This window comes from Lepidochelys kempii, chromosome 2 (genome assembly GCF_965140285.1).
Source record: "Lepidochelys kempii isolate rLepKem1 chromosome 2, rLepKem1.hap1, whole genome shotgun sequence".
NCBI lineage: Eukaryota > Metazoa > Chordata > Testudines > Cheloniidae > Lepidochelys > Lepidochelys kempii.
In genome coordinates, this window is record NC_136381.1 from 22,515,619 (window position 1) to 22,541,933 (window position 26,315).

The 26,315-nt window shown below is 42.8% G+C and overlaps 2 protein-coding genes across 11 annotated transcripts in view; one reads left to right on the top strand and one right to left on the bottom strand.

Annotated features, from left to right (window-relative positions):
* Positions 1-313: 313 nt before the first annotated feature.
* On the bottom strand, positions 314-26,018 carry NTAQ1 (N-terminal glutamine amidase 1). 5 transcript variants are annotated; one of them, XM_073330207.1, is made up of 7 exons: positions 22,264-22,471; positions 20,025-20,124; positions 19,515-19,565; positions 10,529-10,677; positions 10,005-10,129; positions 1,208-1,286; positions 981-1,070 (listed from the first exon to the last, which is right to left on the bottom strand). In XM_073330207.1, exons 1-6 carry the CDS (start codon positions 22,350-22,352, stop codon positions 1,231-1,233), a joined length of 570 nt encoding a protein of 189 aa, XP_073186308.1. In that variant the 5' UTR covers positions 22,353-22,471; the 3' UTR covers positions 981-1,070; positions 1,208-1,230. The 5 variants fall into 5 exon arrangements, with proteins under 5 accessions (XP_073186310.1, XP_078707551.1, XP_073186307.1 ...); XM_073330209.2 differs by lacking the exons at positions 1,208-1,286; positions 22,264-22,471 and adding an exon at positions 25,948-26,018 and having other exon boundaries at positions 314-1,070; XM_073330206.2 differs by lacking the exon at positions 1,208-1,286 and having other exon boundaries at positions 318-1,070.
* Positions 24,997-26,315, top strand: part of ATAD2 (ATPase family AAA domain containing 2) — a 96,360-nt gene continuing 95,041 nt past the window's right edge. For 3 of the 6 annotated variants that reach the window (XM_073330197.1, XM_073330203.1, XM_073330198.2), the window contains exon 1: positions 24,997-25,524. In XM_073330197.1, the coding sequence (XP_073186298.1) occupies positions 25,297-25,524 (228 nt within the window). In that variant the 5' untranslated portion in view covers positions 24,997-25,296. The remainder of the gene's footprint in view (positions 25,525-26,315) is intronic. The other 3 variants (XM_073330199.2, XM_073330204.2, XM_073330200.1) reach the window with 2 other exon arrangements.

Genomic DNA, 26,315 nt, shown 5'->3' on the forward strand with positions numbered 1-26,315 from the left:
GAGCAAGGAGTGCATGAGGTGTTGACTTTGCACCACACACACCAGCAGAGGGACAGTCAAAGGACTGGCATACATTACTGCACCCAGGAAACATGGGTTGAGCAGGGATGAAATTGAGAGATGCATGCAGTTCCTTCCCTGGCCTTCTCACAGGCCAGCACTGTATTTAGAACATTGAGCAAAGGCTCACTCTAGCCCTAAATGTTGGTATTCTAACAGCATACGTTCTGGAAATGTTGATGAAATGCTGTCAGGCTTCAAGTGCCAGAGATATAAATATTACGCTGATCTGAGTACATTCAATGCTGAGTGAAAATGTTCCTTGGCCTTTATCTCAACAGAGTGACTTTTTTTTTATAAGAGCTACAGGAATAGGCAGATTATTTATTCTATAAGAGTTAACAGGGATCATCTCTAATATCCATCATGCTCTATATGGAACTAAACATCTGTTCTGGACGAATTAGAGAGGAAAATCATGGTGGTGTATTTCCAAGTTGATTTATTTAACTTTCAATATTTTCTTCAGAATATACAATGTTCTCATACCTAAGGCCTTGATCCTGCAGTTGGATCCATGCAGGAAGATCCTTACATTGCTCAGACTCTCATTGAAGTCAATGGGCTCCATACAGGCACAAGCTTCCACCTGTAACGATGTAGCTGCAGGACTGGGGTCCAGTAATCTCAGCTAACAGATTGAAGTTTAAGTTTAGTAGGGTCAGTACAGATGCTATAGAATTAGTCTGATCCATTATATAAGTTTTAACTCTTGTTATATAGTCAAAATATTTTATTCAGTTCATTGCGTTTTTGTTCAATTCTTGTATTTGACAAAACAATAAATGTCATCGAAATAAACCAATTTATAAATAGAATGACAAGAGCAACTGCAACAAAACAAAAAAGGGAAGCTGATGTGTCCTTTGTTTACATCACTGTCCTTTCAAGGTGAACCTGAAATCAGCTCTGTCTGCCATACCGATCCACAAAGTCAGGTAGCAGAAATACTGAGCCCCATCCCACCTTGGGATTCATATTGATAAAATCATCCAGGTTCATCTTGGAGTCTAGATAAGGATAAACAGAGAATATTAGAGTCCTAGATAAGGCATCTATTTAGCACAAGAATACATGAACATTATTTGTCAATCAAATGCAGACAGAAACCTGTTTTGATGGTAGGGATTAATATACACATACATACCAGCAAAGAGCTCATGTCAAGAGCTACTTCCCCGTCATGAAAAGCCATTGCATAGGGAAAATACCACTCAGAGGGAATCCTGCAAATTGTAATATACCATCAGAGTCTTCATTTCCTTCATTTCATTTTCAGGATGTAGCATTTGTCTCTGATCCCTTTCTGCCCATGTCAATAATTTTGTTGCCTGAGCAGCATTTTTATTGATTGAAAGAAAGAGTATGAAGGAATACACTAGAGATTTGCAGCAGTCCCAGAAGGCACTTGTATCATGCCACGGAGTTGTAGTGCAGGATAAAGGGTGACCAAAACTAGAGAATTCAAAAAAAAAGGACTGCTATAGTAAAAACTATGGGTCCTACGGCATCTCTCTATTCAAAAAGAGCCTGATCCTGCAAGGTCCTGCGAAACCTTGCTCCTATTTAAGGGCCTGATCCAAAGCCCATTGGAGTCAATGGAAGCTTTTTCCCATTGACTTCAATGGGGCATTAGATCAGGGACATAGCAATTAATAGGAATTAGAAGGTGCTGATCACTTCCTATGAGATGCTGATCAGCCTCGGGATCATGCCCCAACTAGGAAAATAATTAATGGACTTCATCAGGTCCAATGGACTTATTTGAAAGACTCCCAGTGACTTTGAGTGCTTTGGTTCAAGCCATAAATTCTGAAACCAGAGCCATGATAACTTGGGGGAGACAGTTGGGAGATGCTCGTGTAATCTCTACATCTGATTAACATTGAGAGGGAGAAAAATCAAGTAAGAAAGAATACAGCACTGGAGAAAGGAACAGCTGTGGGTAGGAGAATGGAGTTTAAGAGAAAAGATAGCTTCATTGGTATCAGCGCTATCAATCAAGTAGGCGATACTGGCAGTAGAATGACAGTACTCAGTAGGGCAAGGAATGTGGGCAAAGCAAAGCAGCAACAATTAAGATGTTTGTATGCCAATGCAAGGAGCCTGGGTAACAAAATGGAGGAATTAGAACCACTGGTGCATGAAGTGAAACCAGATATTATAGGAATAACAGAAACATGTTGGAATAGTAGTCATGACTGGAGTAGAGGTATTGAAGGATATGTGCCGTTCAGGACAGAAATGAAGGTGATGGTGTAGCATTGTATATCAATAATGAGGTAGACTGTAAGCAAATTAGAAGTGATGAAATGGATAAGACAGAGTCTATTTGGACCAAAATCACTTTGGGGGAGAAAGCTACCAGAGGTTCCCCTGGGATAGTGCTTGGGGTATGCTACAGACCCCCAGGATCCAGTTTAAATATGGACAGAGACCTCTTTAATGTTTTAATGAAATAAATACTACTGAGAATTGTGTGATTATGGGAAACTTTAACTTCCCAGATATAGATTGGAGGACAAGTGCTACTAATAATAGTAGGGCCCAGATTTTCCAGCATGTGATAGCTGACAGATTTCTTAACCAAATAGTTGCTGAACCAACAAGAGGTGATTCCATTTTAGATTTGGTATTGGGGAGCAGTGAGGACCTCATAGAAGAACTGGTTGTAGGGGACGAGCTTGGTCTGAGTGATCATGAACTAATTCAGTTTACACTAAATGGAAGAATAAACAAAAATAGATCTGCAGCTAGGGTCCTTGATTTCAAAAGGGCAAACTTTAAAAAATTAAGGGAATTAGTTAGGGAAGTGGACTGGATCGAAGAACTCAAGGATCTGAATGTGGAGTAGGCTTGGAATTACTTTGTGAAAGTTGCAGAAACTATCTGAAGCCTGCATCCTAAGCAAGGGGAAAACATACATAGGGAAGGGCTGCAGACCAACCTGGATGAGAAAGCATCTCAAAGCAGAAAGCCTAAAAGGAATGGAAGATGGGATGGACCAGCAAGGAACGCTACCTCTTGGAGGTCAGATAGTGATAAAGGGATAAAGTGAGAACTGCCAAAAGCCAAGCAGAGTTGGACATTGCAAAGGGAATTAAAACCAATTGCAAAAGGTTCTATAGCTATATAAATAAAAAGAAAACAAGGAAAGAAGTGAGACAGCTGAACACTGAAGATGGGTTGGAGATTAAAGATAATCTAGGCATGGCCCAACACCTAAACAAATACTTTGCCTTTGTTTTTAATAAGCCTAATGAAGAGTTTAGAGGTAGTGGCAAGGTGGCTAATGGGAACAAGGAAATCACCACATCTGAGGTGGAAGTCAAACTCAAACATCTTAATAGGATTAAATTGGGGGCTCCAGATAATCTCCATCCAAGAATACTAAAAGGAACTGGCACATGAAATTGCCAGTCCAATAGCAAGGATTTTAATGAATCTTAAATGAATAAATCGGGGGTTGTACCCTATGACTGGAGAATTACAAATGTAGTTCCTATTTTTAAGAAAGGGGAAATAAAAGTGATCTGGGAAACTACAGGCCTGTTAGTTTACATAGTGCCTTACAACTTTAAAAAATTGCTAGGCAAAAGATATCATAATCCAGATAAAGTCCTTCATCTGAGGTTCTAAGGCCTACAGTGGAATAGGAGAGCTAACACATAAGAACAGAATGCAGATGTTATTGCTGACAAAACAGTTGGTTTTTCAAAAAGGACTGGAGTGAGAGCAAGTAGAAAGGCTCTTCCAAGCGTAGGGGTTGGCATTGAAGAAAGTAGGGGTGAGAGAAGACAAATTGTGTTTACATTCTGGACCTAATCCTATTTAGGAGCAGGACCAGGCCCTAAGGATGGAAATTGTTGCCGAGACACTGATTGAATGAAATGGCTGTTTGATTTGCTTGTTTCTGCGTATCCACATAGCAACACTTCTTCTGACAGAACCATTTTAGTAGAGCCACGCACAATACATTTTATTACTGCAGCCATGCTGTGAATTCTGGGACTCTTAAGGCACTTGTCCATTATGCCTGACACACTTGCTATGAGCAGGGGCTTATGGGTAGTTTCCAAATATTCTAGGCCATGCACTGTGGGATGGAGTTAGTAACTGATACAGCTGCACTGCTTGTGGTTTCTGTCCATAGTGGGTAGATTAGTTCTGGTTCAGCTGAATCATTGCAAAGAGCTTATTCCAGATTTAACAACCCTATGCTAGAGCTATTCCAGGCATTTACAAGCATTGGATGCAAGGTGCTGTACATCCTTATACTAATTACAAAGACAGACTGTGATTTTCCAAGAAGCCTAGATGTAGGCTATAAAGGAGATGTTGGGTGCATTTGTAACCCATGTGCTTCATAGGGATATCTCCTTAAGAGATTTATGGGGAGTGGGTAGGAATGAGTCATTGTTGCTAGGCAAATGTACAATTAGCACTCAACACTCAGAAGTTTCTGGAATTGGGTGTGATAGTTTTGGATATGCTCAATAGGATTGATGTAGCTGGACTCAAGACTCCCTGAAGGCAAGCAGTCAGGCAGCTACTTTACAAAAGGCCATGGGCCCTCTGTGGGTTGAGAGAAGCTGAGCCACAGGAGCAGAAAGCAGGCTATTTTACCCTAACTGTGAAGCTTTTAGGTTACTGATATTTTTAACCCTCGAACAGGGATGCCCTGGCAGGGTTAATTACAGAGAGGAGAAATTTGGGAGGGAAAACTAATTTCCTTCATTTTAATTGTATGCTTGGAATGTTGCTTGATTTTAGCCAAACTGTTTTTTTAGTTAAGTTCTCTCCACTACTATGATGGACCTATTTTTCTCTTGTTTAAATGTGATCATGGGTAAAGAGTCATTTATATTTTGCTATTCTCAGTTTTGTATTTTTCTTGTAATGGGTTTATTTTAAAATCTATATACCTACCTGAGTGATTTTAGCAGAGGAGGAGGAAGAGTATGCATGGACTCCATTTGAAGATTTCTACAAGCAAGTAGAGGGAAGATATTGCTTTTGACTCTGCCGATTGTATAGGTTTTGGTGATCAATGATTGTAACTGAGACAGGTGAACTCAACCTAAGATTTTTGGGAACTCTGAGTTTCTTCTCACTGTATTTCTGTGGGGACGGACCTGTTTAGATTTAATTTTTCTTTATTTATGTATAACTGTGAAGATAATGGATGTGGATTATAAAGTATCCATGTTATGTTGTAGAAATTAAGTTATTAATTATTTTCTTTATCATAAGATTTTATAAATTTGATACTTAAGAATTAAGTTCACTCCTTTTGTTCTTTTGGACTTGATTGTGGGGAGGTTGACCTTGTGCAATCCTTGTTGAAAATCCTCAATGACTGAATTCTGGGTGTCCATGTGTTTTTCTATGGCAGTTGTTTTTAGGCATTAGGAGAAAGGCAATGAAGTAAACTCTAGTCCACCCAAAGGTTACACTTTGAAAGTGAGAAGCTTGACCATTACAGTGTGTAGATTATGGGTAGCCAAATATTGAGATTCAAAAGGGAGGCTCTGGAGACATGAGGAGAGCAGTGGGAGAAGAGAATTGGCAGTTAGATAACAATAATAGTGTAGAATTATTAAACTGCACATGAAATTTGACCCTGCAGTGTTCAGGTTTACTTCAGCAGGGCTTGTTCCAGGAAGTTTGTAGTTTTTTTACCACTGAACCTTTCAGTCTCCTTTAACTTATAACTGTGTAGTTTTAATAATAAGCTCTACAGCATGTAAAGAAAGTTTAATGTTATGTCCTTGGTTGCTTTTATCCTGTTTTTCTCCTTTGTTCACACAAAGCTCATAACAATTTTTTTCCTTAGATAAAAATAACAGCAGGTTAGACAGCGTGTATGTGCTGCTCTTTTTCTCACTGATGCTTTCTTTGTTGGGTTCACTATGATTCTACCACCACTTTTGTGAGAAGACAAAGGTAGAAGCTGCAGATATCTACATAGCTTCAGTCTAGCAGCCTACATGTCTAACAGATGTGTCAGATACAGTGCCCTCCAACTTTTATTTCTCAGCTGTCTTATCCACTCTTTTTGAAAACAAAATGCATCATTTACAACCACCCAGCGACTATAACTAAGAAACCTGCTGCACCAATCTTGCTGGTGTGCTACCCAACACCTGGGAAGACTTCAGATTTGAACCATGGTTTGCAATGTAATATTCAACTGTTTGTAGCAGCTCTAAGTAGTAAGGCCATCTGTTCCAGGAAATTTTGAAATGCTTTTTGGAAGATATATTTTATGTTGTCCTGCAGTTAGAACTGTGATCGTATCAGAGCTCACAAGCTAAGCAGGATCAAGCCTGATCAATATATATATGATAGACTCCAAAGGATAACCCAAATGCAGTATTGCCAACCCCAAGTTTTTAAAAATCATGTTATCCTTCCCCATCCACCCCAAATTAGGAAACATTCTTAAAAATCATGATTTTTAAACCAATACATTTTGGGTTCTTTTTATTTGCATTAGGCTTTGAGACTTTTTGGAATTTACTTTGTTCATGTTTTCAAGCCTTTTTTGTGCAACCATCAGGATTAGAAACTTTAATTTTTAAAAATTGAAGTTGAGATTATCATACAATCGCCTGATTCCAACTTTAATTAATTAAGATGGGGCTATAATTGAAATATCATGAGGCTTGTGATAAAATCATGAAAGTTGACAATCCTGAAAATGGTACAGGAAGTTATATTGGTAATGGCTGTAGGCAGTCCTCTGCCTTCTGAGTCACTACTGAACTAATGCCTCATTAGGTAAAGGCACTGTACCATTATTCAGAGGAGATGGAAAACAACTCCTGACCACTTGGGATCATTAAAAATCCCATGCCATTTTCCATAAAAGTGACGGTGGTACTCCCAGTGTCCTGGCCTAGTCAAACTAAATAACTGCTTTTACTGTATCTACATTTCCACTGTCATGTCCATTTGATATTCTTGGGTCACTTCCTGTTCTGAAGTGTTAAGAGCCGTTAAGCAGCTGCTATGTTCCACACTAAAGTGGAAACATTTCAGTAATAGGAAAAACAAATTCTTGTCTTTAAGTTTTATTAAAGCTTTTGAATCCTTCAAAATGAAAGGAGCGATAATGTAATTAATATTGAAAAATACAAATGTTTTGTAGGAGCAGAGCAGCAAAACTATGTTGATCTTCATCTTTAATAAGTATAAACAATTCCTAAATATTATGGTGATAAGTGCTTTAGAAATACTGATACATTTCGAAATGTATCAATCTTTTAAATATATTTTAAAACATATAAGGTGCTCACTTTAGTAACATCCCAAGGGAAAATACAGAGCATGCAGCAAACTGTACTAATATAAAAATGTCTTCTCTGTGACTTTGTAAGGAAATCAACTACTCTAAATTATGAAAAAGAATACACAAGTAGAAAAACAGGTATGGTTCCTTACAAATAAACGGATATAAAACAAATAAGCAGGAACCACTTGCCGACCACTGCAATGCAGTAAATGCTAGAGTGAAATGTGTTAGCAATTTAATGAAGAAAGTGAAATACCATAGCTAACTGAAACTGTATGGAGAATTTTGGCAGAGAGAATGTAGTTACTCCAACTGGAATTTGGTTGGGATACTGGGGCGAACACCCATTAGCTCTTTACTGGTCACAGGAGGTCAAACCCCTCAGTTTTCTTTCTCATTTGGGGGGAAAAAAGACCCCTCCAGAAGAACAGTTCCCTTGGAACACAGTGCTGAAATATTAGTTCACTACTGACTGAGGGAAGAGTGCCACCTACTGATTGACCAGTAGCAAAGGAGTTCAGTTTCTTGTCCCCCTTCTATCTTCAAAGTACAAACTTTGAGCTACAGTGAACTCTAACAAATTATTTGTAGAACTTTAGTGATTTACAGGGTTCACGCTGAGCTTAGGGGTTGAATCATTGGTGACTGTGGCCTCAATTGGTGACTGTGGCCTCAAGGTAGTTAGGCATGTCCCTAACTTTAAACACGTGAGTAGTTCCACTGAAGTCAAGCTTAAGAAAATTAGGTAGCTGTTGAGGTACAAACACATATGTATATGAATATCTCAAGTGAATGAAGGAATAAGGCTGGAGGAGAAGAAATTGAACCTGGCTGGAAAGGAAAGGAAAAGAAAGTAGTATCAGGATAGCACATACCATATATACTTGGTCATAAGCTGAATATTTTTGGTAAAAAAGTGATGCACCAAAGACTGGGGGTCGGCTTATAAATGGGTCTACACCAAAATCTGATGATGATTTTAAAAATCTCTATAAATCATTGAACTGAATATCTAATACATTGTAGTTTTGTTTACCTGGAGCATCTGCAGGCATGGAGCCCCTCAGCTCCCAGAGGCCACGGTTCGCCATTCCCAGCCAATGGGAGCTGCGGGAAGTGGCACCACTTCCTGCAGCTCCCACTGGCTGCGAATGGTGAACCGCAGCCACTGGGAGCTGAGGGGCTCCATGCCTGCAGATGCTCCAGGTAAACAAAATGTCCTGACCTGCCAGCGGCTTACCCTGACGGGCCGGGAGCCAAAGTTTGCCAATCCCTGAAATATAGGGTCTGCTCATGAAAGGGTCATACAGTTTTTATTATTTTTATCTATCCATCTTGGGGGGCGGTCGGCTTATAAACGAATGGGCTAATGATTGAGTATATACGGTATTTAAGAAGAGTGTGGAAGGGAATGGAAACAAAACAAAAAAAGAAAAATATCCAGTGTTTACTAGATCAGGGTCAGAATGTTCAGGACCAAACTACTTAATCATGTGCTTAAACTTTAAACAGATTAGTAATCCCACTGACTGCAACAGGACTACTCATGTGCTTAATGTTAAGCACGTGCTTAAGTGCTTAGCTGGAGTGGGGCCAGAGTGCTCAGCAGCCTGTAGGATCAAGCTTGATGGCATACGATTCAATAAAGCATCCCTACTCAGCATAAGTACATGCTTAAATGCCAAGCCCCACTGAAGACAGTGGGACTTAAGCATGTGCTTAAGCACCATTCTGAATAGGGATGAACATCTATACATGTTTAAGTGCTTTCCTGAATCGGGGCTTGAATGATCTTTTAAAAACAAAAACAAAAAAATACCCACTGTGCTTTTTGAGCCCCAGGACCAAATCAAAGCATAGGCACTATAGGCTTATTCACAAAGCCCCAATTCCTGCAGTCCCATGAGGAGGTCAGAACCTTGGCTTTCTTTTTAAATTATGTTTCTACCCCTCATGTATGTAAGGAAAAGCTTGATGTGACCTGAGTGTAACTGATGCCTGTCTGGTTGGCAGAAAAACCTAAAACATTGGTTCTGAGAGGTGTGAACTGTCCCATTCTTCTTAACTCTGACACCTGTGCTACCCCAAGGAGAGGCAGGGCCATACCATGGGACCAACATGTGGGATGTGCCTACAGTCCTGGGTTATCTGAACTCAGCCCTGTGGATCACATGGACATGGACTTTCTCCTTGTGAAGACTGACTTGCATATGAGAGGTACAATCTGAACACAAGTCTGAGACTTGTGACTCTGAAATTCCAATCCCAAGTCTATCAGAGACTCACTATGTGATTGTGAACGAGTCCCTTTATCCTCTCTGCATCAGCTCCGGTAATGAGGGGACATTAATGCTTACTTGCCCACCTCACACAAGGTGTTGTGAGGATTAGCTAGTTAATGTTTGATAAATGCCAGAAACGGTGTTGAACATTATATAATCCCGTAGGTACATGCAAGATGTGAGTTCATACTTTTTTCTGATGAAATAATAAAGTACTTTGTCTTGAAAGGAAAGGTGGCAGTGCTTTCACAGTATATTATGGAAGCATAAATATCACTTATGCAATTCTTTGGTTTTATTTTGTTTCATTTTCTTAAATCAAAAGGAACAGGATTTTTTTGTTTTGGCTGTGGAATGCTATTTACCTGCAGTTTCAATGCAAGGGTAGGAAGGAGGAGGCTTCTGCCAGTGTCCATTGGCATCTTTCATGTGGGATCGGTCAGAAGCAAATGTCTTCAGATACAAATCTGCTCGAATCAGTCTGATTTTTCTAAACAAACATATAATTCAAGAACATACTAAGTGATGGAGTCATGTAATACTGTATTAAACATTACTAACATTACCAAAGCCTTTTCCTGCCCTCACTGAGTGTTGACTCTGAGCAGTTAAATCAAATTCATATAGTTTAGTTGTATATTAATAGTGTCAGGTAGCTGAATGACTAACAGGAAGCAATGCAAGGAAATAGAAAGTTTTATTGATGGATGAACCATTGTACCTTTAAGGTCAGGATCATTAGAAGAGCAGTGTGGTGTGTTTAATTTCCTGCATAGTAACAGATTATACATAGGTGACTATGCATACAAAGAAAAATGTCAACTATATCAATTGTTGAGGCTTGGCTTTTGTAAAATATTCTGTACCACATTTGTTTTAATTTTCTCACCTTCTGAATCCTGGAAGAAGAATATCATCTGATTTAAAGGCCTCCTCAATGTACGTGTCAAATGGACATGGAAATGGCAACACTGTGTCGAGATCGTAAATGAAGTTCTGGTCTCTACTTGAAACATGAAGTAAAATAACATGGTAATCCTAGGAGTAAAGGTCATTGACAGTTAACAACACAGTTGTAAATGGTCATAGACAAACCTTAGAGATATTAGGAAAAGGGGACAGAAATCACCCCAAAGCATAATCCATATGTGATGGCTGCGACTGTGATCTCTCCCCCAGTCTGTCCAGTGGATACCCTTTCCAAGTGGCATTCCACAGCTTATCCCACTTTAGCCTGGATCACCAGGGTGAAATGCCGTCTATTCCTACCATCCTGCCACAGTTACAGTGCAAACAGTGCTTTATACCCTCTAGCAGCCTCTCATGAGTGCAACTCAGGTGACAAGTTTCACTGCCTTCACCTCTCTCTGGCCCACAATTTTACCACTCTAAGAGCGGATCCCAGAGTAGCAGCCTGCCTGTTTCCAGCTATAACGCAGAGCCAACTGAAACTGGAACCAGCAAGACACTCCTCGTTGGGTACCTGTGACCCAGGGCTGATTAAAGTGACTCCAAACAGCTTGCGTCCATACACCCAAAGGTAGCCAGAACACAGGGAGAAAAGGTTAAACCTACAACAGTCCTGCACACCCAAGGTTTGCCTGCAAGTCATCACCTCTCTCAAGCTTAGGCAACCGAGCTATCTCAGGCACAGCCTGAAGAGCCCCTGCCTTAGTTCCAGAGCCCTGTTGAATACACCACCAAAATAAGTTTTGTCTCCCCAAGAAGCTCCTGCCTGCTCCCCGCTCCTTTTCCTCTAGGCTTGAGGTTGAAATTGTTTAGGCCAAGATCCATTGATTTCAGTGAGAATTAGGAACCTAAATACCTTTGAGGATCTGGACCTTAGTGTTCTTTTTGGTCTTGGTCTCTGGCCTTGAAAAAGCAGGCCTGTCACCTTTCTGGTCACAGGCAGGTAAGGAATTTTCAATGAATAGCTCGCCCATTCCTTCTGTTAAGGTCCCTTGGTATTCTCCCTAGAGATAAAAAGGAGTACTTGTGGCACCTTGGAGACTAACCAATTTATTTGAGCATAAGCTTTCGTGAACTACAGCTCACTTCATTGGATGCATAAAGTGGAAAATGCAGTGAGGATGTTTTATACACACAGACCATGAAAAAATGGGTGTTTATCACTTCAAAAGGTTTTCTCTCCCCCCACCCCACTCTCCTGCTGGTAACAGCTTATCTAAAGTGATCACTCTCCTTACAATGTGTATGATAATCAAGGTGGGCCATTTCCAGCACAAATCCAGGGTTTAACAAGAACGTCTGAGGAACAGTGGGGGAGGGGGGAGGGGGGCGTAGGAAAAAACAAGAGGAAATAGGTTACCTTGCATAATGACTTAGCCACTCCCAGTCTCTATTCAAGCCTAAGTTAATTGTATCCAAATTGCAAATGAATTCCAATTCAGCAGTCTCTCGCTGGAGTCTGGTTTTGAAGTTTTTCTGTTGTAATATCGCAACTTTCATGTCTGTAATCGCGTGACCAGAGACATTGAAGTGTTCTCCGACTGGTTTATGAATGTTATAATTCTTGACATCTGATTTGTGTCCATTTATTCTTTTACGTAGAGACTGTCCAATTTGACCAATGTACAAGGCAGAGGGGCATTGCTGGCACATGATGGCATATATCACATTGGTAGATGTGCAGGTGAACGAGCCTCTGATAGTGTGGCTGATGTTATTAGGCCCTGTGATGGTGTCCCCTGAATAGATATGTGGGCACAGTTGGCAACGGGCTTTGTTGCAAGGACAGGTTCCTGGGTTAGTGGTTCTGTTGTGTGGTATGTAGTTGCTGGTGAGTATTTGCTTCAGGCTGGGGGGCTGTCTGTAGGCAAGGACTGGCTTGTCTCCCAAGATTTGTGAGAGTGATGGGTCGTCCTTCAGGATAGGTTGTAGATCCTTGATAATGCATTGGAGAGGTTTTAGTTGGGGGCTGAAGGTGACGGCTAGTGGCGTTCTGTTATTTTCTTTGTTAGGCCTGTCCTGTAGTAGGTGATTTCTGGGAACTCTTCTGGCTCTATCAATCTGTTTCTTCACTTCAGCAGGTGGGTATTGTAGTTGTAAGAATGCTTGATAGAGATCTTGTAGGTGTTTGTCTCTGTCTGAGGGGTTGGAGCAAATGCAGTTGTATCGTAGAGCTTGGCTGTAGACAATGGACTGTGTGGTGTGGTCTGGGTGAAAGCTGGAGGCATATAGGTAGGAATAGCGGTCAGTAGGTTTCCGGTATAGGGTGGTGTTTATGTGACCATCGCTTTTTAGCACCATAGTGTCCAGGAGGTGGATCTCTTGTGTGGACTGGTCCAGGCTGAGGTTGATGGTGGGATGGAAATTGTTGAAATCCTGGTGGAATTCCTCAAGGGCCTCTTTTCCATGGGTCCAGATGATGAAGATGTCATCAATATAGCGCAAGTATAGTAGGGGCATTAGGGGGCGAGAGCTGAGGAAGCGTTGTTGTAAGTCAGCTATAAAAATGTTGGCATACTGTGGGGCCATGCGGGTACTCATAGCAGTGCTGCTGATTTGAACGTATACATTGTCCCCAAATGTGAAATAGTTATGGGTGAGGATAAAGTTCACAAAGTTCAGCCACCAGGTTTGCTGTGACATTATCGGGGATAGTTTTCCTGACAGCTTGTAGTCCATCTTTGGGTGGAATGTTGGTGTAGAGGGCTTCTACATCCATAGTGACCAGGATGGTATTTTCAGGAAGATCACCGATGGATTGTAGTTTCCTTAGCAAGTCAGTGGTGTCTCGAAGATAGCTGGGAGTGCTGGTAGCGTAGGGCCTGAGGAGGGAGTCTACATAGCCAGACAATCCTGCTGTCAGGGTACCAATGCCTGAGATGATGGGGTGCCCAGGATTTCCAGGTTTATGGATCTTGGGTAGTAGATAGAATATCCCAGGTCGGGTGTGTCTGTGCGGATTTGATCTTGTGCTTTTTCAGGGAGTTTCTTGAGCAAATTCTGTAGTTTCTTTTGGTAACCCTCAGTGGGATCAGAGGGTAATGGCTTGTAGAAAGTGGTATTGGAGAGCTGCCAAGCAGCCTCTTGTTCATATTCCGACCTATTCATGATGACAACAGCACCTCCTTTGTCAGCCTTTTTGATTATGATGTCAGAGTTGTTTCTGAGGCTGTGGATGGCATTGTGTTCTGCACGGCTGAGGTTGTGGGGCAAGTGATGCTGCTTTTCCACAATTTCAGCCTGTGCACGTCGGCGGAAACGCTCTATGTAGAAGTCCAGTCTGCTGTCTCGGCCTTCAGGAGGAGTCCACCTAGAATCCCTCTTTTGGTAGTGTTGGTAGGGAGGTCTCTGTGGATTAGCATGTTGTTCAGAGGAGTGTTGGAAATATTCCTTGAGTCGGAGACGTCAATAATAGGATTCTAGGTCACCACAGAACTGTATCATGTTCATGGGAGTAGAGGGGCAGAAGGAGAGGCACCGAGATAACCCAGCAGAAGAAGCTGTCCTAAGAGTATAGTTGGATAGATTAACAATATTGCTGGGTGGGTTGAGGGAACCATTGATGTGGCCCCCTGTGGCATGTAGTAGTTTAGAAAGTTTAGTGTCCGTTTTCTTTTGTAGAGAAGCAAAATGTGTGTTGTAAATGGCTTGTCTAGTTGTAGTAAAGTCCAGCCATGAGGAAGTTTGTGTGGAAGGTTGTTTTTTTATGCGAGTATCCAGTTTTGAGAGCTCATTCTTAATCTTTCCCTGTTTGCTGTAGAGGATATTGATCAGGTGGTTCCGCAGTTTCTTTGAGAGCGTGTGGCACAAGTTGTCAGCATAGTCTGTGTGGTAAGTAGATTGTAATGGTGTCACATTTGGGGACAATGCACACCTTCAAATCAGCGGCACTGCTATGGGTACCCGCATGGCCCCACAGTATGCCAACATTTTTATGGCTGACTTACAACGCTTCCTCAGCTCTCGCCCCCTAATGCCCCTACTCTTTGCGCTATATTGATGACATCTTCATCATCTGGACCCATGGAAAAGAAGCCCTTGAGGAATTCCACCAGGATTTCAACAATTTCCATCCCACCATCAACCTCAGCCTGGACCAGTCCACAGAAGAGATCCACTTCCTGGACACTATGGTGCTAATAAGCGATGGTCACATAAACACCACCCTATACCGCAAACCTACTGACCACTATTCCTACCTACATGCCTCCAGCTTTCACCCAGACCACACCACACAGTCCATTGTCTACAGCCAAGCTCTACGATACAACTGCATTTGCTCCAACCCCTCAGACAGAGACAAACACCTACAAGATCTCTATCAAGCATTCTTACAACTACAGTACCCACCTGCGGAAGTGAAGAAACAGATTGACAGAGCCAGAAAAGTACCCAGAAGTCACCTACTACAGGACAGGCCTAACAAAGAAAATAACAGAACGCCACTAGCCGTCACCTTTAGCCCCCAACTAAAACCTCTCCAACGCATCATCAAGGATCTACAACCTATCCTGAAGGACGACCCATCACTCTCACAAATCTTGGGAGATAGGCCAGTCCTTGCCTACAGACAGCCCCCCAGCCTGAAGCAAATACTCACCAGCAACTACATACCACACAACAGAACCACTAACCCAGGAAACTATCTTTGCAACAAAGCCCGTTGCCAACTGTGTCCACATATCTATTCAGGGGACACCATCACAGGGCCTAATAACATCAGCCACACTATCAGAGGCTCGTTCACCTGCACATCTACCAATGTGATATATGCCATCATGTGCCAGCAATGCCCCTCTGCCATGTACATTGGTCAAATTGGACAGTCTCTACGTAAAAGAATAAATGGACACAAATCAGATGTCAAGAATTATAACATTCATAAACCAGTCGGAGAACACTTCAATGTCTCTGGTCACGCGATTACAGACATGAAAGTTGCGATATTACAACAGAAAAACTTCAAAACCAGACTCCAGCGAGAGACTGCTGAATTGGAATTCATTTGCAATTTGGATACAATTAACTTAGGCTTGAATAGAGACTGGGAGTGGCTAAGTCATTATGCAAGGTAACCTATTTCCTCTTGTTTTTTCCTACGCCCCCCTCACCCCTCCCCCACTGTTCCTCAGACGTTCTTGTTAAACCCTGGATTTGTGCTGGAAATGGCCCACCTTGATTATCATACACATTGTAAGGAGAGTGATCACTTTAGATAAGCTATTACCAGCAGGAGAGTGGGGTGGGGGGAGAGAAAACCTTTTGAAGTGATAAACACCCATTTTTTCATGGTCTGTGTGTATAAAACATCCTCACTGCATTTTCCACTTTATGCATCCGATGAAGTGAGCTGTAGTTCACGGAAGCTTATGCTCAAATAAATTGGTTAGTCTCTAAGATTCCACAAGTACTACTTTTCTTTTTGCGAATACAGTCTAACAGGGCTGCTACTCTGATCCCTAGAGATACCTTATCTTTGTCAGTTTCATTTCCTGTTTGCTGATGCCTAATGCCTCCCTTCTTCCTCCCCCCTCCCTTTGATTTAACTGTAGGCAGTCAGATAGAATCTCAAAACAGGGAAACCAAGACACATAGTATTCATACAAAATGATATAGATATCTTCTTAATTTCCACACCCTAATACAATAAAATATTTGAATTGGATAACATGTCCTTTGTGTTCAGCTCAATCCCAACCAAAGGCTGGCACAGATAAAAGAAGACAACTTGCCTCTTTGTGAAGTGATTACCAGGTAATTTTAATGCTGTGTTTGATAACTCATTTTGTACAATTAATCACAATTAACTGTACCCTAGTAAAGTGAATACAAAATCCACTTATGGAAAGCTTTTGAGGAGCTTTCATATAACATTTTCAGGGGTAAACAAGCCTAGCTATTTGGAGTAAGAAATTGTAAAGTTCTTAGGCAAATTATTTTGCCATACTAATACACTGTATTGGAAGTGAAGCTTTGTGCAACAACAAAATTTAAAAGGGACGGAATAGTGACGATGAGAACCGGGAAACCAACTATATGCTTATACAAGTTTGCATTTCTAGTTGGATTGTCTACCAAAAAAACTTGAATTCAATACATTTTGGTGGGAAAACTCTTAAAATCTGTAACGGCCTTCTCTATCCCTCTTCTACCTTCCTTCTCATACCACTTAGATCTCATTCAAAACTAATTATTTGTAAAGTTGGTTTGTTTTTAAACTAAGTTATTTTTGAGTTACACTTGGGGGCAGGGTGGAGAAGGGGCCATGCAAGGATATAATTAAAATGGCTCAAACAGTTTTTTTTTTCTGATTTTCCCAAACAATTCATTCCCAGTCTGAGATGGCATGTGCCAGTTTTTTTAAAAAAAACAAAGTTATAGGTACCTGAATAGGGCATTTATATTGAAAGTGCCATCTTAACCTTCACTTTCTAGAATAGAAGATTGCCGCACCAAAACTGGACTAGTGCTCCAGTACCGGACACTTCAGAGAAAAGTTCAGTGATAATTATGTCCAAAAAGGAAATTTTCCCTTAATACCATCCCATAGGGCATATGCCCTGACACATGAAGCTGTATAACCCTTAGATTTTTCTATCCTATGTTGATATTTTTATTATCCATGTAAATATCTACACTTTTTTGGATCCAACTAGGCTCTTGGCCTCAATGATATCCTGTGGCAATAAGTTCCACAGGTTTATTATGTGTTGTGTTAGAAGTTTTAAGTGTTTCATTGGATGTTCCATTGTTCTTTTACTATATAAAAGTGGTCTACCCCACTTAAAATGCTGCATTGGTGCAGCTGCATCGCTGAAGTGCCTAAGTGAAAACATTCCTATGCCAATGGGAGAATCCCATCGGCGTAGTTAATCCACCTCTGCGAGAGGTGGTAGCTATATCAATGGGAAAAGCTCACACTCTGACATAGCGCTGTTTACACCAGGGGTTAGGTCGATATAACTATGTCACTCAGGCATGATTTTTCACACCCTTGATGTAGTTATACCAATATAAGTCTGGGGCCTGGTCTACACGGGGCTGGGGGGGGAGGGGGAATCGATCTAAGATACGCAACTTCAGCTACGAGAATAGCGTAGCTGAAGTCGACGTATCTTAGATCGACTTAGAATCACTTACTTCGCGTCCTCATGGCGCGGGATCAACGGCCTCCGCTCCCCCGTCGACTCCGCTTCTGCCTCTCGCCGTGGTGGAGTTCCGGAGTCGACAGCAGAGCGATCGGGGATCAATTTATCATGTCTACACTAGACGCGATAAATGGATCCCCAATAGATCGATCACTACCCGCTGATCCGGGTAGTGACTTACGTGATGTAGTTATACCAATAGAAGTCTGTAGTGTAGACCTGACCTTAGAAAGCACACATGGGATGTTGTTAAGAACCTAAGAATGACCATACTGGGTCAAACCAATGGTCCATTTAACCCAGTATCCTGGCTTCTGACAGTGGCCGCTACCAGATGCTTCAAAAGGAGTGAACAGAACAGGACAATTTATAGAGTGATCCATCCCCTGTCATCCAGTCCCAGTTTCTGGCAGTTAGAGGGTTAGGGACACACAGAGCATGGAGTTGTGTCCCTGACCATCTTGACTAATAGCATTTATGGACCCATCTGCAATGAACTTATCTTATTCTTTTTTTAATCCCAGTTATAGTTTTGGCCTTCACAACATGCCCTGGTAATGAGTTCCACAGGTTGCCTGTGTGTTGTGTGAAGAAGTACTTCTGTATGTTTGTTTTAAACCTGCTGCCTATAAATTTCATCAAGTGACCCCTGTTCATATGTTAGGTGAAGGGGTAAATAATACTATCTTATTCACATTCTTGACACAGTTCATGATTTTTTTTACCTCTATCATATCCCCCCTTAGTTATTTCTTAGCTAAGCCAAACAGTTCCAGTATTTTCACTCTCTCCTCATATGGAAGGTGTTTCATAACCCTAATCTTTTTTGTTGCCCTTCTCCGTACTTCTTCCAATTCTAATTTTTTTTTTCAGATGGGGCAGCCAGAACCGCACACAGTATTCAAAGTGTAAGTGTATCATGGATTTATATAGTGGCACTGTGATATTTTCTGCCTTATTATCTATCTTATTTCTAATGGTTCCTATCATTCTGTTAGCTTTTTTAGACTGCTGCTGCACACTGAGTAGATGTTTTCAGAGAACTATCCAATGATTCCAATTTCTCCTTCCTGAGTGGTAATAGCTAATTTAGACCCCATCTTTTTGTATGTATAGTTGGGATTCATTTTTCCAGTGGCATTACTTTGCATTTATCAATGCTGAACTTCATCTGGCATTTTCTTGCCCAATCACCCAGTTTTGTGAGATCCCTTTGTAACTCTTCACAGTCAGCTTTGAACTTAACTATCTTAAGTAATTTTGTATTGTCTGCAAATTTTGCCACTTCACTGTTTACCCTTTTTTAATTTATTAATATGTTGAACAGCACTGGTCCCAATAGAGATCCTTGGGGAACCCTGCCATTTACTTCTCTGTACTTGAAAACTGACAGTTTATTCCTTTCTTTTGTTTCCTATCTTTTAACCAGGTACTATTTATTTTATTTAGCGCTTGACTATTTGCTAAGCCAAGCAATAGCGTTCTTAGCGGCCAGGTTACTGATACATGAGAGGACATTCCCTTTTATCCAATTACTCCTTACTTTGCTTAAGAGCCTTTGGTGAGGCACCTTGTCAAAGACTTTCTGAAAGGTACACTATATCCACTTGATCTCCCTTCTCTATATGTTTTCTGACACCCTCAAAGAATTCTAATAGGTTGGTGAGGCCTGATTCCCCTTATTGCTTAATGTGCTAGAGATACTAGGGAAATGAGCATGCTATAAGGATCTACATAGAACAGAATAGAATGTCTTACCCAAACCACAGGTTCATCTCCACATCCTGACTGCTGCTTCCAGAGCGGTATCTGCAAATTACAAGTTAGAAGCTAATTTTAAGTAAACCAAAGAAATATCTAGGATTTCAGTCTAATACAAGTTAGGTCGGTCTTCACTGAATGATAAAATTAGTCAGCTTGCGTTACATCTGCAATGCAATAATTAAGCTTTTATCAGATTGTCTTTTGGTCTTTTTGAGCTCTTAGTTGGGGACCACACAGACCATTCAGTCTCCTCAGCTGATTGATAGCAGCAAATGGATCCCTGCCATCCTCAGGGAGATGATACGTCTCCAAATGTCAGCTCCAAGGCCCAGACTGCCATATATGACTAAAAGACCTGCCTTTTAGGATCTTTTCCAGTATCTGTGTGACCATGGGGCCCAGCTGAGCTACCAGGCTCAGGTCACCTATATGCCTGGATCCCCATCTTTCCTTCACAGTGAATCTGTTTTGACCTTTGTTCTATATCACAACTCATCAACTTACCATCCTTCTCTCATTGGATATGAAAACGGCATAAAATTCTTCTAAAGGGTATTGATCATAACTTCTGATGTATTCACAAAGTTTCCAAACATTTTCCTCACTGTAAAATACAAGTTTTTTACAGTTCTTGTTTTATTTCTGATTTACACAATAAAAACAGGATAGATGTTGTGATGTTTCCACTTTTGGATTAATTTTTCTGTTGAAGACTTTTTCCCAACTCCCCTTCACACATCTGTTTTTAATCTCTAAAATTTAGGTCCAAGCTCTTATAAAAATGTTTCCACAATTAATTCATAGACTTTTAGGCTTAACTACTGTTTAACAGACAAGAGGAAGCATCATTTGGTTTACTCTGTCAAGAAATGCTTTGTAATACCAAATGACTGGTGTATCTAGTGTTTAGTCTTTTCCTCATTGTCTATGGCAAAGTTTTGATTCAAGTATCAACAAATTATATTAAATACAGTAACTCCTCACTTAAGGTTGTAGTTATGTTCCTGAAAAATGCTACTTTAAGTGAAACTATGTTAAGTGAATCCAATTTCCCCATAAGAATTAATGTAAATAGCGGGATTAGGTTCCAGGGAAATTTTTTTTTTGCCAGACAAAAGACATTGTGTGTGTGTGTGTATATATTATATATATACACACACACTATAAGTTTTAAACAAACAATTTAATACTGTACACAGCAATGACAATTGTGAAGCTTTGTTGAGGTTGTGGAATCAGAGGGTGGGATATTTCCCAGGGAATGCCTTGCTGCTAAATGATGAACTAACACTCGGCTGAGCCCTCAAGGATTAACACATTGTTGTTAATGTAGCCTCACACTCTATAAGGCAGCACGAATGGAGGGAGTCAGGAGGAGACACAATAGAGGCATGGCAGTGGCTGCAAACATTCCCTACAGTAACTGAACAGGAGGATGAACCCACGCTATCCCACTGGAGCACTCCACTCCCTCCACTTTCCAAAGTGCTGGGTGGTGAATGTGTCTATGAGACAGAGACACACACCGTTTGTGTGTGTGTGAGCGAGAGAGAGAGAGACGCGCATTGCCCCTTTAAGTATGCTGACCCCATTCTAAGTACACCGCCTTTTTCAGTATATCAGGAAGTTGAGACAGCAGCTGCTGACAGCAAGCTCCCTCTGTCCCGAGACCTGTAGTGTCCGCCCTCCCACCCCCCTCCACTCTGTGAAGACAGGGTACAGGAGCAGGGGAAGGGGCACACCCTGACATCAGCACCCGTCTCCCTCCCCCCCCCCCCGCCCCCGCACAGCAATCAGGAGGCTTCCAGGAACAACTCCAAGGCAGAGGGCAGGAGCAGCACATGGCAGTAGGGGGAGAGACAGCTGAACTGCCCGGCAGTTAATAGCCTGCTGCGTGGCTGCTTCATAGGGAACTTAGGGGAGCTGATAGGGGGATGCTGGCCCAACCAGCCCCTACCAGCTAACGCCAACGGGCTGCTCTTCCTGAAAGCAGTGGACAAAGCAGGCAGCTGCCAAAAAACATTACAAGGGAGCACTGCGCAACTTTAAAAGATCACGTTCTCTAATAGGTCAGCGATGTAACAACATTAACTGGGACGACATTAAGTGAGGAGTTACTGTAAAAATCTTAACTGTAAAAATAAATGTTATCAAGTGTATGTAACAGCTTTTAAAAATATTTGTAATTTTTAAATAGACTTCTATCTGATGCTAGCAGAAAGTATTAACAATCCCTGTATATAAAATCATTGTTACCTAATATTACTATTGTAATAGTTCTGTATAATTCCAAATAAACAATGCCACTGATAACAATAACTGCATATGACATACAATAAATACTAATGGAATCACAAATTATTTTCCAAGTGATAAACTATCCAGGAGGTTACAATGACCCTGTATATTGTTATTCCCCAGTAAATCATCCTTCAATAATCCTGATTTGGACACTGTAAATTATAGTACTCTCTAACCAATGCACCCTTTTATCCTATAATACCAAATGTTATTGTAAGAAGAATACTCTTTCTCTCCTGGCTCTTACGATCTCATTTCTTCCACTTTGCCTCCTGCAAGAATATGTGCAGAATTTCTAAAGAGAAAGGGAAACATGAGAGATGGCAATAGGGAACCCTGGTCCTCAGTGCATCCTCTCTTGGTGCACTTATTACTTGACTAGTGAAGAAGAAAGCAAATGTACCCAGCACGCCACATTTCTTACATGTCTATTGCTCCTTACCAATAGCAGCTGGTGTACACACAGGAGTGCCGAGCAGGGGCAGCTGGCTGATAGCCAGCAGTTGCTGCTGCTACCCTTGGCTGTTCCATAGGTGACCCTCATCCAGGTGTATAGGAGTACTGGCTAGGGGCGGGTTTAACAGCCTCATATACCAGAAGGCAGCACTAAAGCTTCCCCCAACTGTATAAAGCAGCAGTTTGCTCAGGAAGTGTTTGTGGGTTGTGCAGGAAATGGGTGAGTTACAAGCAATTTCTTCCCCTAGGAAATCTGGCTGTTATTGCACGACTACTAGGAGCTCAGGCAGGTGGGAGGCGTTTTAACTTGGATATAAAGTGAGATCATTTCTATTGCTCTGTTAAGCTCCAGCATGCTGCATTAAAGGAGGGGGCAGGCTGAGCCAGAAGAGCGGAGAAAGGGGAAGTTTTGAACCCAAACCAGAAAAAGGGCAAAGTTTGAGCCAAGGTGGGCAAAACGGGTAGCTTAAGTCTAGCTCAGATGGTGGGAGGATCCTGAGCCAAAACAAGGGGTGGAGAGAGAGGGCTTGAGTGGGGAGAGAGATAATATCAGGAGGGTGACCAGATGTCCCGATTTTATAGGGACAGTCCCTGTATTTGGGGCTTTTTCTTATCTAGGCTCTTACTATCCCTGCCTCCTGATTTTTTCACACTAGCTATCTGGTCACCCTAGGAGAGATCCTGAGCTTACAATGGAGGGGTGGGAGAGGTCAGGACAGAGGCTGAGCCTTAGCAAGGGGGTAGGGTGAGCTGCTACTAATCAAGAAGGGCAGAGGAATGGAATCTGGAGCTGTTAGTGTGGGAGAGACTGGCCCTGAGCCACAGGGAAGAAGATGTTGAGGACGAAAAGGAAGCCTGTTCACAGCGTGCATGGAAAACCTCCCCAGAGAAGTGTTTTCCATCTGACTTGTACATGGCCAAACAGATATTTGAAGTTAAATACAGTACCTTTCTTTCTGGCTGTCTTTTTTGTTAAATCAGCAGGAAGAGATTCTTGAGATAGTTTTAAGCCCTGAAAACTGGCAGAAGCTTGCTTAACCTGGCAAAACTAATGGCTGCACAAGGGCCTTTCATCTCCTGGGCCATAAAATACACAAAAGAGTTTATTTTTATAAGGTGCTTACAGGTAGCACCACACAGTCATGAGGTTTAATCATGAAAAAGACTTTTTTTTATTTAAAGCTGTATTCATTGCTGTTCACTTCTCTAGTAGCTATTATGTCTTGCCCCATAGTTTGGTGATGGGTAGGGCTAACATTAGGTAGGACTGTGTGGAAAGTTTGGGGGTGTGGTTTTTTTGTTTTTTTTTTTGTGCCAGACATCACAAAAAATCCTTAATTTATTTCCAGGCCATGACACTTGAGCAAAATGCTGTGTCACATCAAAACTACAGCAGGCTCTCAATTTTTTGTGGATGAGAATACATCAGTATTTGCGGTGTTTAGATATGACCTTTGTAGCTGACAACGGACTTTTAACTGAAATGTGCTAAACTTTTCGAGAGAATGAAACCTTCATATTTGAAACTTTAGTTTGCTTTATTGCTCAGGAGGATGGAAGCAAAATAGGGGAAGCAGGGGAAGGACTTTAATGAAAAATTAACCTGTTTTGCTTAAACAGTCTATTTTGGAATGAAAATGTTGTTGCACTCTTTTTGTGATGGAATGTGCTGGCTATTAGTGTTATGTCCCAAACTTAGCTGGGCCCATGAGAGCCAAAGGCCAATATTTTCTAAAATAAGAATGTACAGATAGGCTACTAAGTAAATACAGTAACTCCTTGCTTAATGTTGTAGTTATGTTCCTGAAAAATGCTACTTTAAGCAAAATGATGTTAAGCGAATCCAATTTCCTCATAAGAATTAATGTAAATGGGGGGGTGTTTCAGGTTCCAGAGAAATTTTTTTTGCAGACAAAAGACATTGTTTAAAAATTATACTGTGTGTATATAAACAGTTTAATACTGTACACAGCAATGATGATTGTGAAGCTTGGTTGAGGTGGTAGAATCAGAGGGTGGGATATTTCCCACCCTTCTTGCTGCTAAATGAACTAGCATTCGGCTGAGCCCTCAAGGGTTAACACATGGTTGTTAATGTAGCCTCACACTCTACAAGGCACCACAAATGGAGGGAGGAGACACAACAGATGCATGGCAGTGGCCGCAAATATTCCCTGCGGAAACATGATGATGGTGTGTGTGTGTGTGTGTGTGAGAGAGAGGTGCACATTGCCCCTTTACGTATGTGGACCCCACTCTAAATATGCTGCCTTTTTAAGTATATCAGCAAGTTGAGACAGCAGCTGCTGCCAGTAAGCTCCCTCTGGCCTGAGCCCTGTCCAGCTGCAACGTGTGTGCATGCCCCCCCCCCACCCCCGCCTGACTGGGGTGCAGCGTGTGTGTACGGCCCTGCCCCTGAACGCCCTTGGGGGGGAGGGCATGACAGGGTGACAAGGACCCATTGAATTAGAGCCCTGCCTTTTGCGGCAGGCTCCTGCAACACCTGCCCCTGCCTGGCGGGGATCTGGCTCCGCGGGGAACAGCTGTCTGAGATCTCGGGCAGTGGCTCTTTAAGGGACTGGCATTTGAATCTCCTTTCCGCGGGAAGCGACGGAGCAGGCGGGCTGAGCGCCTTTCTCTTAGCCAATCAGAACCGGGCAAAACACTTGCCCCCCCCCAACTTTGCACGCGCCAAAAATTCCAAAGGGACTCAGTACCGGTACGTGTCTCTCCGCACCCTGTCCGGGACTAACCGACCAGGGGAAAGAGTCCCACGGGACGAGGGGGGCGGAACGATTTCTGTCGGTGCGGCCGCAGGCTCAGTGATTGAGGGTAACAGCAGCAACAGGTACCACGCGACCTGCTGACTCTCAGGAGTCGCACCACGGCTCTGCTGAGGGGCGGAGGCGGAGAGATACGACGGCAGGGCGGTGAAGCGACAGCCCGCGGTTTGTGGCGCCAGAATTCGGAGAGAAGCCGCCGCCCCCCACCACCCGCTTGAGCCGGAACGGGTCCGGCCATGGTGATGCTACGGAGCAACACAGGTAGCGGGCGCGGCCGCCCCGTCCCGTCCGCCGCCCCGAGCGGTCAGGGGTCCCTTTACGACCTGATGGACTCAAGCTCCGAGTTCCTATCCCTGAACTCCCCGGCGCCCCGGAGCCGCAGGATGGGCACCCGCTCGGCCGCAGCCGCCTCCGGCAGCAAGTGCAGCAGAGGAGCCGGGAGAGCGCCGGAGGCCACGGGCGGCGTGAGTACCGGGGCAGCCTTGCGGCGGACAGCTATGCTGATGCCTTCTCCCAGGCCCGCCTGAAGAGTGCGATTCCCCCCGGTCCTTGGCGGCGACTGTCCCCACGGGCTGCGGCGGCGGGGTCCGGGGGGCGGAGGGGCCCGAGCTCTCCTGGCGCCGGCGAGCGGCCGTGGTGACCCCCTCCCCCGGGAAATCTGGGGTGGGGGGGGTGGTCTGAACTCCGCCCAGAAGACGGGGCCCATCCCCATAGTGTGGCGGGGTCTAGGGGCTGAGGGCACTCTACAGCGGGAGCCTGTGCTGAGACACGTCCGGCTTGGCTCCCCTTTGCTGGGGTCGGCTCTGCTCTGGCTTTAGGTAACCGGATTATCCGCGAAGCTGTGTTCATTCCCCACGTGCTGGCTCCAGAGCCTCCTGCGCACCTACCGTTTGAGGGTCAGAGCCTTAGGCCTTGTCTTTAGAGTTTTAACTGTGTGCGCGCGTGTGCGGTTGAGTAACATCATGGGCTCCACAGTGGAGATAAAGCACTTCCGTCTCACTCCGATGTAAACTTGGTGAGGTCATCACTATTCTCCTGTGGTTGGCCCTGCTTAGTTTATCTCCTTGTTTCCACTCTTTTTTTTTTTTTAACAGAAGGCTAGTTCATGAGTTAGTCACCCCAGATGAGAACTCCGCTTTTAGCAGTGAAGAGGAGGCCACTGCAGTGAGATGTTACTGTAGTGGATTGTGCAGATTAACATGTAGTCAGCAATGAAAGTTTAAAATGTTGTTAATTGTCATTAGCCTTCAGAGTT

Excerpts from the sequence above, each read along its gene's own strand:
- NTAQ1 (XM_073330206.2), bottom strand. The coding sequence starts at position 22,352 with ATGGAACAGCCAAGGGTAGCAGCAGCAACTGCTGGCTATCAGCCAGCT. Across the intron at positions 19,566-20,024 it reads TATCCAATGAGAGAAGGATG|ATACCGCTCTGGAAGCAGCA; the intron begins GTAAGTTGATGA and ends TGTAATTTGCAG. Across the intron at positions 1,071-10,004 it reads CCCTTGCATTGAAACTGCAG|ACTCCAAGATGAACCTGGAT; the intron begins GTAAATAGCATT and ends ATCCTTATCTAG.